The sequence below is a fragment of the Triticum urartu genome, chromosome 7A (assembly GCF_056163025.1).
Source record: "Triticum urartu cultivar PI428250 chromosome 7A, HENAU_Tu73, whole genome shotgun sequence".
In the NCBI taxonomy this organism is placed as follows: Eukaryota; Viridiplantae; Streptophyta; class Magnoliopsida; order Poales; family Poaceae; genus Triticum; species Triticum urartu.
This window is the reverse complement of record NC_141879.1, coordinates 139,329,770-139,343,587: the sequence shown is the minus strand read 5'-3', so window position 1 is coordinate 139,343,587 and position 13,818 is coordinate 139,329,770. Positions and strand designations below refer to the sequence as shown.

At 45.4% G+C, this 13,818-nt stretch overlaps 1 protein-coding gene across 1 annotated transcript; it reads left to right on the top strand.

Moving 5' to 3' along the window:
* The first annotated feature begins 283 nt into the window (after positions 1-283).
* Positions 284-2,033, top strand: LOC125523040 (uncharacterized). Its single transcript, XM_087536166.1, has 3 exons — positions 284-521; positions 1,368-1,540; positions 1,634-2,033. Exons 1-3 carry the CDS (start codon positions 378-380, stop codon positions 1,791-1,793), a joined length of 477 nt encoding a protein of 158 aa, XP_087392292.1. The 5' UTR covers positions 284-377; the 3' UTR covers positions 1,794-2,033.
* The last annotated feature ends 11,785 nt before the right edge of the window (positions 2,034-13,818 follow it).

Below are 13,818 nucleotides of genomic sequence, written 5' to 3'. Positions count from 1 at the left end.
GTTCAAAATTTAGACGCATGGTTTAAGAGATAAAAATATTTTGAATAAAAGAATTTACGAAAAAAGAAAAAAAAAACACCCAGGTTGTGACAAGTGACTCACTGCATGTGCATCATTTGTCGCAACCTCGGAAGATGGAGTGATCTTTACAAAAAGTACTTTTTTTCGTGAGGAAAACAAGAAGTACTCCTTGGGTAGTGATTTTGGGATGGCTTCTTTTGTTGTGAAGCAGGCCCAAGAGGCCGGGCGGCCAGCCCATCCGAGTCTGTCCATCAAGAAGAGCTACAAAAAGAAAGGCAGCGGCTCTCAGCTGCCACAACAAAGACGAGGCCCCGGATCGATCGAGGAAGCAAGCAGCTGCACCCAAACCCTAGCCGATGCCCCCTCCTCCTCCTCCTCCGGATTCTTGCGGCGTGCGACGTGCCGGTGCCATGGCGCTGCGCTCTCCCTCCAGCACTTGGCGGCGGAATCTGGGACCCCCTTATTCGCCGCCGGCGGACTCTCTGACTCCCACCTCTCAGGTACCTAATTCCGCTCTCGTTCATTGGATCCACCTACTATGCCTGCAATTTGCTGCCCGACTGCCTTGTTCTGACTTTTATCACCAAATTAACCCCATCAAACGGGTTTTATGCTAGTAACAAATCAAATTATATGATGCGCCCCTGACCTTTTTCCCAGACAGTAAGAGAGATATAAATTTGCCTAATAATGGTGAATATTGCCACTGAAATATGTACAATAAGTGCCGGGTTGCAGAGTCTATCTTTGATTCATATGCTAAATTTGTTACTTTTGCTTGAAAAAGTGGTGATAATTACTCAGTGGTTGGGCTTGGCCCCTGGCCCCGCTCGCATATTCACTACAATGTGGATTTGATGAACCCCTTTTATATGCACATAAATCTAAGATGAAAATTTTGGTACTTTTGCGGAGCAGTTTGAAAATTTTGGTGCTTTTGCAGAGTAGAGTAGTTTTTACTGAAGCAACCTGTAGTGGTTGGGCTCGGCCCTGGCCCCGCTCGCACATTGACTACACAGCGGATATGATGAACCGTTAATTCCATGATATGTGGGTGTTTGATTTACTTTGAGTGAAGAAGAGTATGCCATCCTTACGTTTTAGTTTCCCTTAGTGACTTTTTGTGGTTCTTCTGCTGTACTGTTGTTAAACCATTTCCCAAACCCACTCTAGTAGTATAAATTTGATAGCTTTAGACATACTGGTGACCAATCTTCTGAAAGTTTGATAGTATGGATTCTAGAAGGACTATTTGCAGCCATGCATGCTCTGTCCTTAGCATCTACTAACACGCAGGACTAGCTGCTTTAACTCATGTATCACTATCTCATAATTATCTAATTAAGCTTACCAGGGTGGATCCAGCAATGGAGCCAGAGCTGATGTTGCTAGGAAGACGAAGCAGGAGGCTAGCTGATCATTTGTTGGCAAAATTAGAAAAGGAGGGAGTGGAGATAGATGGCAAGATAACTAGTATTATTGGTGATGGGATAGGTAGAATCCAAGCTGATGCTGCGAGGTAATTAATTCTGAGGCACTACAACTTATTTGATTTGTTATAATCAAATGAAATGATCCTAGCATTAATACATCATGCACATCTTTTTTACAGGGAGCACATGAATGGACCAAAATGGAAGAGGATTAGACGGCTGCTCGCTATTGCATCTGCTGCTGTTGGTTTCGTCGTGGGTGTGAAATATGAAATGAATAGGTACCAAAAGGAATTTGCCAAGAGTAGGGGACAGATCTTTTGGCAGCTTAAAATATAAGCTGCATCCTCCCTAGCTTTTCTCATAAGCCGCCTCTCTTATTGGTTGGGGCTTTTAAAATAGTTATGGGATAACTAGTTTAGAAGTCTCAACAAATTTAGGGGACGGTTTATTTATTAATCTGCAGAGAGGTAGCTTATTTTTTAAGCTGCCCAAAAGAACTGGTCCAAGCTTGTGGGTGCACTCTGTTTATGGTATGTAAAACCAAGTGAGCAATCTTAGGAAACTACTGTTGGCTAATTACTGTGGTTTTTGGCATGTATACTGGTAACACAATGTTGCGGCTCTAAGCTGTGTGGAGCAGGTGCTCCATTAAGTGTGGTAATTGAAGGTGTGTGCGATGATTATCTGTGGACCGATTGTCATAATTTATGAAATAGTCCATAATATGACAATCAGATGGTGGTTTAGGATTTGTGGATTCACTTGCATAATTTGTTTATTGAAATCATACATTGTCACTGTGTTGTCGTATATTGGAATCGTTAATTATACTGGCTTTGCCCCATGGGCTCTTCCCCAGATGGTCTTCATTGGTTACTCTTTTTTGTAAATGTTATTTTATTTGCCAGCCGAGCGTCCAAAGAAGTAATTCGGATGTTCATATTTGAACCTGATGCCCAGCCTCTCGTCCAACCATTTTACTTATAAAGGATGCTGGGGTGCTAGCCAGCCGCGTTCGCTCTGCTATAAATAGTGCAGCCAGCGCATTACTATCAGCAGTGCAGCAAGCGCGCCGCCCAAGTAAAAAAAGAGAGGGTTTCGTTCGCAAGGGAAGCGAGTGTGCAGCGGGGAAAAAAGCCAATCCTCGCTCGAACCATAGCCGCCTCCACGCTCGCTTCCTCCTCCATCCTCCCACATCAGTCGCGCCCCCTCCACCCTCCCGCATCTCGTCCACCCCGGGATCCGGGTTGTGCGGATGCGGAGGCGAGCTTCCCTGGCGCCGGCCGCGCTCAATTGTCTGAATTAGAGAGAGAAGATGAGAGGGAGAAAAAGGGAAGAGAGGAGGGAGAGAGAGAGAGGAAAGAGGAGAGGGAGGCACCACGTCGGACGGGAGAGGGTCGCAGCCGGCGTCGGCCTGCTTCGGCGAGGTCAGGCGTGCACCGGCGGTTCGTGGCGGCTCAATCCACTCCTGGATCGAAACCTACGAGGACGCTGGTGCTCTGGCGTGAGGCACGGGAGGCTGCACTCTGCCTCTTCCTCGCTCAACAAGAGGAGCATGTGCGGTTCGGTGGTGCGGCGGACGGCGGCTCGTGCAGTGGTGCGGCGTCCGGTGGCCTCAGTGGGTGGGCAACGACACCTGCAACTGGTGCACAATGGTGACGCCATGCAGCTCATGCGCTCCGCAACCCTCTCCTTCCCGGCACAGCAGGAGCAGGAGCAAGGATGCCGAGGCATTTCAGGTTTGCCTCCACCTCCTCTCTTCCCCCCTGCTCTCCACATCTCTGAGTTGGTTTTAGTTCTCAGATTTTTACTTAGCCTTTTCTAAAAAAAAGGGCGTATGAAATCTGAGATCTGGACCTCATGTTCACTGCTTTTCTTTTCATCTGCAGTTGCAAGGAAGAGTAGGAAGATCAGGCAGAGAAGGTTTAATATATCTCTTCTACACTGACAAGTCTTTGCTTCCCAGGATTGTCATGGTGAGCTGCTGCCCATCGATACGATGTGTTCATATCAATTGTGTACCATTTACAATAAGTGTTATCTGTCTCATATAGCAGATTATTGTACATAGAAATGTGGATGCGGGAAAAATAAGTAGTAGTAAATAAGCTAATTTACTAGCATCATGCATGTTGCAAATTGCTAAACATGGAAACACACATTCATACATCTCTAATAGGGATATTTAATCTAGTCGTGGCACGACTCTACTGCGGTAAGATGAAAGAAATATAGATAATTATTAGTAGATTCGATCATCCTAGTGTGGCCTTCTGTAGGATTAGTGCTCGTGATGAAGTGATAATGAACTTCTGCAAACTGTTGCCTCTTGCCCATAGGCGGCTTGGCACCTGTGTATGTAATGATAGGACTTTCACAATGTGGGCAGTATCACAGCAAAGAAGTTGTTGCATTTTTTGCTGGAATTCTTGTTTGCCTTTTAAATTCGTTATTATGTTGGGTGGTTAGCGCGTGTCATGCTGAACTGCCATTGCTTTGTTCGTGCTTTCTCCTATGCTCTAAGCAGTTTCTCTTTTGCCACTTTAAGTGCATATTAGTTATGTTTGTTGATGGTGATATTGTGGTTATCACAAATGTATTCCAGGGCCACTTGAGCAGTCTTTTCTTCAACTTCATCTTATGACTAAACCTACTCTGTTGTAAATGTCATTAGGACCAATGAGGATGCTTGCTTCTATCATGACTCTAGGTCGTCTCCAATGGTCGTGGCATTGTATTTTTCTAGCTTGGCAGTCAGGCTGACTAGTTTAAGAAGTATGCATCTTGGTATGTAGACTACCAACGCATCCCATTCTACACAAATGTGTTGTAGTTGGTTCTTGCCATGCATGAAAAGGAAGAGGGAGTTTAAAGTGGTGAATATGAATTAGTGTGCATCGTGTCATTCACATTGTTGTTGTCAGAGTGGGCATTGTCTTGAGATGTGCCGAAGTTGGGGCTCTTTCTTTTGTTTCTAAGTTGTTTCCCTTTTGGAAAGTATTTTGTGGGCCGTGGATTGTTCATGCTCTTTGGATTGCCTATGCGCTTAAGGCTGGATGCTTGTTCATGTGCTTTTCCTTGTAGACTTCTAGGTTGATATATAGTTGATGAAAGGATGGATGGGTCATGCATGCTTGTATCGTCCTAGGCTTGCACAGTGGTTCGGAAAGTATACATATGGGTTGCCTAGTTGACGTGTGACACATAGTTAGTATTCTGTAAAATCTACTGTCTAGGCAACGGTCAGTTTGTATGAAAGGGAAATTTTTTAAAAAGTACATTAATGAGTGTTTGTTACGTGCTAAATGAGGAAAGTGTTTTTTATTTGGTTGCATTAGGTGGATAAAAATATAACCTGATAAGCACTATGTTTGTGGTCTATTTTTTTTATCCCAACTTCTTTTTATTTCTTGTTGCTGCATAGTTATTTTTAGAAGGTTAGATGTGACATCATTAAAAAACATCTAGATGTGAATTAGACAAACTGAAAAAAGTTTATTAATTGGATACGTGTTGGTATTTTTTTTTTCCCACGTGATTGTATCTTGAAACTCCATGCGTGTAACCACGCTCTTTTGAAAAGTATACGTGCCGTCACCGCGTGTAGTAGACGGGTAGCTTTTTGACCGGAAGGAGCTTAGTTGCTTTGTAGTAAATCGCTACTGCCATATTTTTGCATTCAGTTCATGCACATAGTTATATCGCTTTAATTTGAGATCTGTGTCTGGGTACTACGTGTGTGGTTGAGAGTTTCTTTGACTAGTAAGCTTGCACGTGCACGCACGTCTCAGTTAATGCAAATATATAAGAAGAATTTTGAATTGACAGTCGTCATCAACCAGAAGCACGACAATTGTGTGGTACACAAATAGCAAACAGTAGGAATGAAATCATATATGCTTCTTACTGATGTAGTATGATGAATTACGTTCAAATTTACAAAAATAAGTCAGCACCATCCGGTAAGATCATTCATGCATGTTAAGACCTTGAAATTCATATAAAAAACATGTTTACAAATCTCCTTATTCGATTATCGTAATTGGGTTTTCTAAGATAACTCCCATGTCTATATATTATAATAGAGAACAAAGAGTAACATCAGTCATATTATTTTGTACAAAAATCCAAGATAATGTTTTAGCATTAAAGGAAAATCTAATTATTGCTCTCATCCTGAGAATAAATACTCTCCACCTCTTATGAGGTTACATTACTAAGTGGCAGCAGCATACTGAATGACAATCTATCAGGCCTCATAAGAAAGAATTTTACAAACTTACTCATGATTCATGACATGACTGGAACTTCTAATAATCCAAAACCAAACAAGACAATCATTTATTTGTCTGCAGATAACAAGGTTGAACATTTATTGTGACATCTCCAATATGCCCGGAAACAACATGTAGATCTCTGCATCTGCTGTATCCATCCTTCTTCATGGACTTCCGGTGAACAAATAATGTATCAAAGAAGGTTGTTGGCTGATTAGGAATATGTTCCTTGTGATCTCCAATTGTTCTTAGCCTTCTTGGAATATTGCCGTTGTTTCAGTAGCCCACCTAGAACCATCTTCTACAAGGAGGAGACAATGCCATTAAATTAGAGAAAATCCGAAATTTTGTAATGCATCAACTTCGTTGCGATATAAACACCAATATTTAGGCACAGCCAAAAACAAACACACACCCAAATGTTGAGGAAACATACCATGCCTAACTTGAGAAATCACAATAACTGAACCATCCAACAAAATCATGTAAGATAGGATGGCATGAGCAGTGCCAACGCAATCACTATTATCTTTCTCTAAACAATTAAGGAAAGCTAACAGGTTTATATACTCAGGGACATTATCCTGCAAAATAGTAAGATTTAGCATGGCATTCAGTGCTACAGAAGTAACAGTACAGAGCAGAGTTGTTGATAGGTATCTTCGTGGGGGGACTCATAAGCAACACTTTAAATAGTGTTTGAGCCATTCCAGATGTTTTAGAGCTGACTATTGATAATAATCAACTATAACTGCTACCAAAAGAATGTGTGATATATGCCCAATGTCCCATGTAATGGCAGAGAGATCGGAATCAAATAGAAAACCATATGTTAAGAGTTCAACTAAAGCCTAGAGCATCAAGAGAAAATAATTGAAAAGGAATAAGAACGTACTCCCCATAAAGAAAAATGATGGCGTTTAGATTACTAAAGTAGTGATCTAAACGCTCTTATATTTCATTACAGATGGAATACTTAAAAAATAAATCACCAGTTGACGGTATAGCCGACAGACCCGAAATTGCAATTTGAACAAAATCTCATGAAATATGAGGATTAATATTGCACAATGTATAGCTGGTGGGTACAGTTCCAGGTCAGGACAGAAGTGGATTGGGCATATGCCTCATCCTGATGTCAAGTGTGAAATGTTGTGCATCTAAGAGGTAATAAAATCATCACTTCCTTAGCCATAAACCGAATAAATCACATATCATATTGGAATCATCACCATGAACCAGCACAAGATTGATAAGTGGCCATATCAAGATCACACCTTTAACACAAGAATCAATCATGGCCAGTAGCGAGTTGTTGCAGCAGCCCAGTTGTCAGAATGACATAGAAGACATGGTGGTTTCTTGTAGCTCCGGTAACGGCTACGAAAGCTCTAAATTGACCCGAGCTACATATGGACAGGAGAAACCTGCATAGCCAAACCTGCCTATGGAATCTTTGCAAAACAGAGTACACAGTGGAGCCATGCAGCCTGAAGTCATCATAGGGAAGATTATATGAAACAATTTGAATGTTCAGCCCCATCCATGCGTACAAGAAAGACTACATGAGAGGCAGAGCTAACAGCGTTTCTAACTGAAATAAGCTCCATTATCATAATATCATTAGATAAGCACTACGATGATCAGTAACAAAGATAAATCACCAAATGAATCAGCAATTTTATAGAGCTAGTAGAGAGCTTACAGCTCAAGCATATGCGAAACCACGCACGGAAGATGCCCGCATCCATATCTTGACAGTGGGGTCGATCCGTCCCTCCGAAAAGATAACTGCTATTTGATCTCGTCTTTCCTTGACAGCAAGTCGATCCCATCCATCCTCATAGGTGCCCGGCCCTTGATCCTCGTCCCACATCACGGCGCCACCATCCTCATACGTCCTTACCGGGGCTGGTAGATCCTGTCAGTTCACAAGCACGCAACAAGCCCGATTAGGTGAGATTCGACCAGCAGCTTGGCAAATGAACGAATAAATGAATCAAGGAGAAGGGTGAGCAGTCAAGAGTAGGGGGTGGTTAGTGGAGGAAGCACGCACATGGATCCACCTCTACAGTCCTTGGTCGAGGCTGCTGCTGTCCTTCGTCGAGCAGAGGCGAATCGAAGACAAATATGGGGCCAAGGGGAGGGCCAACAGGGAAGACCGGTGAAGCAAGAGCACGCCTGGGTAGGTCCTGTTGTGGTAGCCTGGTAGGGCGTCGCGGGAAGGGCGGTTGCGCGGGCAAACGATGGCGGCGGCGGCGTGAGACTTTTTTTGCCCTAAGTTTTTCTTTGCGGGACATTTGGCGCTGAGCGGTTGCAGACGTATGACAGAGATATTTCTTCACCCGGTGGAGCACGGTCAGCCTGCGGTAATTGCTAAGTGCACACTGTCTCAGGATTGGATTAATCCTGACGGTTAAGATTTACTTAAGAGGGATGATCTGATGGTGCTAATCTAGTTGTGTATGTTTCCTGGGGTGTATTTAAGAAAGAAAAAGTTTGATTGTTTATTAGTAGTAGAGATAGAGAAGTAGAGATAGAGATAGAGATGTTTATTAGTAGTAGAGATTTGGAAGTAAAATAATTATACGGGGTTGTTACGCCCTTTTCTCCATGCACCACACATGCTACCGCTGGAGCTGCACCTCGCAGCTACAACCCCATTGGCCATGTCCTCCGGCAGCCTGGCGGACATGAGGTCGACTGAACGGGCGCAAGCTAGAACAACTGTGGCGAGTTGGATGGGTTCAAGGCTCCAGAGAGCTCGAGGTCAAGAACATTGACGCATTTACCGACGCCGGCGGCGAGAAGACCGATAGGATGAAGAGCAGCAGGGTCGTGAGCTATCCACCACTGGCTGCAGGCGTGCCAGCTTAGACCACGTGAAGGCCACCGCGCGCGGCTGCAGAAGGTTGAAACGGCGACCCGTCGCGCTCAAGATATCCAGTGGAGTTGATTTTTTTTTCGAAACAGAGGCAAAAGATTTTCCTCATCAATTAATTAAGGAGAAGAGAATTGCCGAGTTAATCAACGAAAAACCGGGCGAAAACCAATACAAATCAACCACATGCGAACTACTCACGGAGCATGTAACCCCGTAAACACGCGATCAACCAGACAACCATACCCAACACATAACGACCACCAACTCCACACTGCTACACCGCAAAGAAACCCCTAAGAATAACACAGCCGAAGACCACGTGCACCACCAAATCCGCGGTGACAACTCAGACCATAAGGACAACCCAAGAGACAGATGACCATCCATCAAGCAGCTGCGGATGCCTTTCTTGGCGCCACTCTTCATTCTCTTGCTCCCGAGAGCCTCCTCAACAATCGCCTTGCCAGATCCAGGGCTAGCCGCCTCCAAACGTTGAGCAAGCTGTGAATCTCTATCTGGAAGAGAATATCATTGACCTTGTCACACACAGAAACCTGGCCAACGGTCTCGTGCGAGTGAGTAACTGTAACATTGGAACCTTCACGTTCCACAATGGCGACCATCTGGCTGGGCTCCAAAGGATCAGACGCCAACATATTGACTGCCTCAACATTATCAGTCACAGATACCACCGACATGATGGAGTCGGACGCCTCTAGTTGCTCACATTACCTAGGTGAATCCTGCCCCTCAACAGGGGTCACCAACGAGACGACCTCCACATGCTCCAAAGGCTGAGGTGAAGCAGGTCTCACACATAGTTGTTGAAGCTCGAGCATAATCTGCAACACAGGGGCGGCAACCACGGCGATGTCCTCGCTTACAGCAGCAGATATCGACGACAAGTTGTCCCCAACTCGAGGGGAGAAACAACCATAGAGCTCTTCATCCCTGTTCTCCGTTGAGCCACAAACAACATCAACCTGACTAACGACATCAACCTGACTAGAAGGACGCGACGTAGGAGTGGACTGCAACACATCCGACACAAGAGAGAGCTTGTCCAGGGCCGCCTCCGCCTGCTCCAGAAAGCTCCCAACATGCATCAGCAACTTGGCCTGAGTTGCTAAAGTGGATTGCAGTAGCACATTGGTTGGGGGTGCCGAGCCAACATCATCAGGTACAATCGACGCCCAGGACCCTCGATGAAGCGCTTTGTAGGGGAGAGTGGATTTCATCGGATCCCCACAAGAAGCTGGAGCTCGACAATGCTCGGTGCTGAGGCGAGACAGTGATGGCGTGACAAGGCATGCCAAAGAGCTGAGCGGACGCCAAGGATTGCGGCACCCGCGCGCCCAATGTCCGTTCTCCCAGCAACGGGAGCATCGCAAGGGATCTTTGCAAACTACCGCACGGTGTCCAGGTGCGAGGCATCGACAACATCGACCGTGGAGCCGGGCAGGGATGGGATGAGGAGCAAATGCGATGTTGGTGACGCCTGACAACGCCGACCGCACCGATGCAGTACCTCATGCCATCCACCACTCGTCTCCTCCTCGTGCCCAATGCATGGAACAGTCGGGTCAGCAGCCGAGACCGGGCTTTTGGAAGCCGGCAGCGTCAGCGGAGCCAACTCTTCTTCGTCATCCTCATTGTCCTCATCGGCGAGGGAGGCCCAGGACACGGGCCGGGTCGCTGCAGGCGACGAGTCGGAGTGGGGCTCTCCCGGGGCCGGGGACGAGCCGGAGTAGAGCGCTGCCGGTGCCGTCGGTGGTAGGTTGGAGGCGGCAGCAGCAAGTGGAGCCGGAGCGATGGGCGCGGTTGAGGTCGTGGACGTCGTCGCCTCCTTGGTGAGGAGCACGCGGGACACCCTCCTCCCATGAATGGCTGGGTCGGAGTGGCGGGAGGCGAGGGCGGCCGCGGAGAGAGCGGCGGTGGGTGCAGAAGCAGCGGGGGGCCGGGAGCCGACGCATGGCACGGCAAGAGAGGTAGCCGCCATCGCGGCCGACATGGATGCAGGCTGAGGTCGAGGATCAGCAGCCATGGCGTCGCTCTGTGAAGAGAAGCACGCAAGCGTTGAGAGGACGTGGAGAGGATCCCGAATCTGGACAGAGCAGGTGCAGGGGAGGCTGGAGGTAGGAGATCAGGGCGGCGGCGGAGCCGCTGCCGCGGGCGTGTGAGCGAGAGAGAGGTCGCTCGGGTTGGGATCCATGACTCAACGGAAAAGTTCTGGAGTTGATCTTTTAAGATAGAAGAGAAATCTGAAAACCGCTGCATGTAGAGAGCTAGTCGGTGCATGCACGTGGTCACATCAGAAAAATCCCATCCCATCGCTACACACCTTGCGTGCTTCACCTGCTGCGGACAAGAATAACACCGCCCGACAGATTGGATGCGTGGTTAACCAGGAACTGCTCGCCACCATAATTGCAAGATCCACCTGAAGTGCACCTGGCCACATCCCCACTAATTAATGTGTCATTAGCCCATTGGCTAGAATATCCCTGCAAAAAAAACTCAGAAAAGCCTAGAAAAATCCCAGCTAGCAATTGAGAATTTAGAATTCGAGAAAGCTATTCTCCAGACGACTAGATTTTTGCAAGAGGCACGTACGATTCGCCAGTCGCACGATCCACATCTAACGATCCATGTTCTACCTCCCGCACTGGATGGATCACTAGCTACTTTTCTTTTCTGTTGGCCGATTGCTAGACCCGAGGAAGAAAAATAAAGCAGCCGATGGGGACCGAACCCAGGATGCACAGCCTCCGCACGCTCCGTTCGACCAACAAGCTACAACATGTTAGTGGTTCAAGTTGGAAAACATAAGAACTCAACCTTTTAAATCTCGTAGCATCAAAATAAAAGTTGTGCTAATTCTCAATTTTTTTGTTGGGAGCTGGAGTAAAACTTCAGACTCAAGAATTGTGACGAGGGACATGAACCACATGGACTAAGCTACTTGTTGTGATAAATCGTTGCGTGGTGTAGTACTTGCATCAATTCCTAAAGCTCGACTAATGTTATTTCTCTTGATTTTATGCATGTTTCCAGTTGAGTTAACTAGTTCGACAAAATGAAATCGTAATTTGCTGGGTCGGATGAGATTTTGCTCCAAATTTAGTGGTTCTTTCCATCTATCCCGAGCATGGTAATATACGCAACGCTTAGCTGGTAACTTAATTAGCTGAAACATGGTAACTTTTTTAGCCTGCTATTTTTTTGTTGAAAAACACCTCCGGTTACTCATGTGTAAATAACTTGGTATATACGTATAGCAGACCTGATAACTTACTAAGCCTAGACGCAATAACTTTCTTGACCCAGGAAAAAGTTGTTAAAAAGTATACATCCGGTAATTTATCGAACACCGTTGTAATTGTGACCCCAGATATTTTTTTGCTCGAAACATACTCTCGATAACTCACGTACATAAGGACGCCATGTTAACTTTGGAAAGTATGGAGAAATAGTTGATGAAATATAACCCCACCGGTATTGTTTTCTGTGAATAGCGGTAACTCACAGATCGCAGACCTGATAACTTATGTACCCCGGTCTTGCTAACTTTACCGACCCCCCCCCCCCCCCCCCCCGGGGTGGGGGCTGATGAAATATCCTCCGGTAACTTTCATGTGTATAACATGGTAGCTCACATTTCATAGACCTGATAACTTATGTACCCCGGTCCTACAAACATTGTCGATAACTTCGGCGAGGCTGGGGGTGGGGGAGTTGTTGAAACATACCACGGTAACTTCTGTGCAAATAACATGATAACTCAAACATGGCGGACCGATAACTTATGTACCCCCGGTCATGATGACTTGGTCGGCGAGGGTGGGGGTGGGGCAAGTCGCTGAAACATGCCACGGTAACTTATGTGCAAATAACATCATAACTCATACATGGTAGACCTGATAACTTATGTACCCGATCCCGGTAAATGTGGCGACTATGGCGAGGGGTGGGGGGCCTGGTAATTTCTCTGTAAATAGCATGGTAATAGAGACATACAAAGTTCATAACTCCCATAGAAACGCCACTGTAACTTTTGACCAGATTTTTTTGTTGAAAAACATATACCCGGTAATTTCTGTGTAAAAACATGATAATGTATACATCGCAGACATGATAACTAATATCTTACGTTTTAAACACCGCGGTATCTTTCATCCAAGGGGGGAAGTTTTTGAAACATTTTCACCGGTAATTTCTGTGTTAAATTACCATACTTCCCCATGCCTTAACCTTCTCGTACTGTAGTTACCAGCCTTATCATGGTATAGTTATCGTGTTGCTCATACCATAGTTATCATGCTGGTCATGCCAAAGTTACCAAGCCAAACTTTATTTTTTTTCTTCTGATATGGCAGAAATAAGAAAGGTTTAAATAACGTTGTTTATCTACAATAGACAACAACAACAGGTGGTTTAGTTGGTTATTAGGCTCAACAGCTATTGCATAGACCTGGGTTCGAATCCTCTTTCAAGCACCTTTATTTTCTTTTCATACTCCAGGTCTATGCAATAATGACCTGGGTTGACAGGAGTATAAAATAAGGAGAATATCAATATCTTCCTAACAGTTTGATTATTCAGGGGTACAAATTGGCTATAATGACATGGTCACAATCACATGAATTAACTCATTCCAAATATACTTGATTTACGACGTTTCTAAAACATTGCCATAGTTCTACTCAAACAGGGATATGTCAATCATCACAAAAAGTTCAAACAGTGTCATGACGTCATCATTAACATCAGACACAAAAAACTTACATGCGTCGTCCCAGCAATACATTGTGCCATCTGCTTTGTTGATCGCGTAGATGATGCCATTGTGTTCAATAGCATCACAGAAGTGTGTATCAGGTTTGACGATGATCCACTGCGAGCTGAGCTATCTTCAGCTAAAGAAGGCACCGGTGGAAAGATAGGCAAGTCCCTTGTCGAACAATGCAATTAGCTTGAAGTCTGCGTAATCCGCATGTCGTGTGGACATTTGGCAGATTAAAATCTTCTGCAAAACAAGGTGCGTCCAACTGACGATGTAATCTAGATGTCTTGGACCGCGAAGGTAAAACCCTATATCATCCAACGGAGGAAGGATAATCTCATGGGAGGTCTGGAAGTTAACGAGCACCAACTTTTCCTCGTCTTCTCTGACGATAGCCATCCAATGGGAGTTCATGCC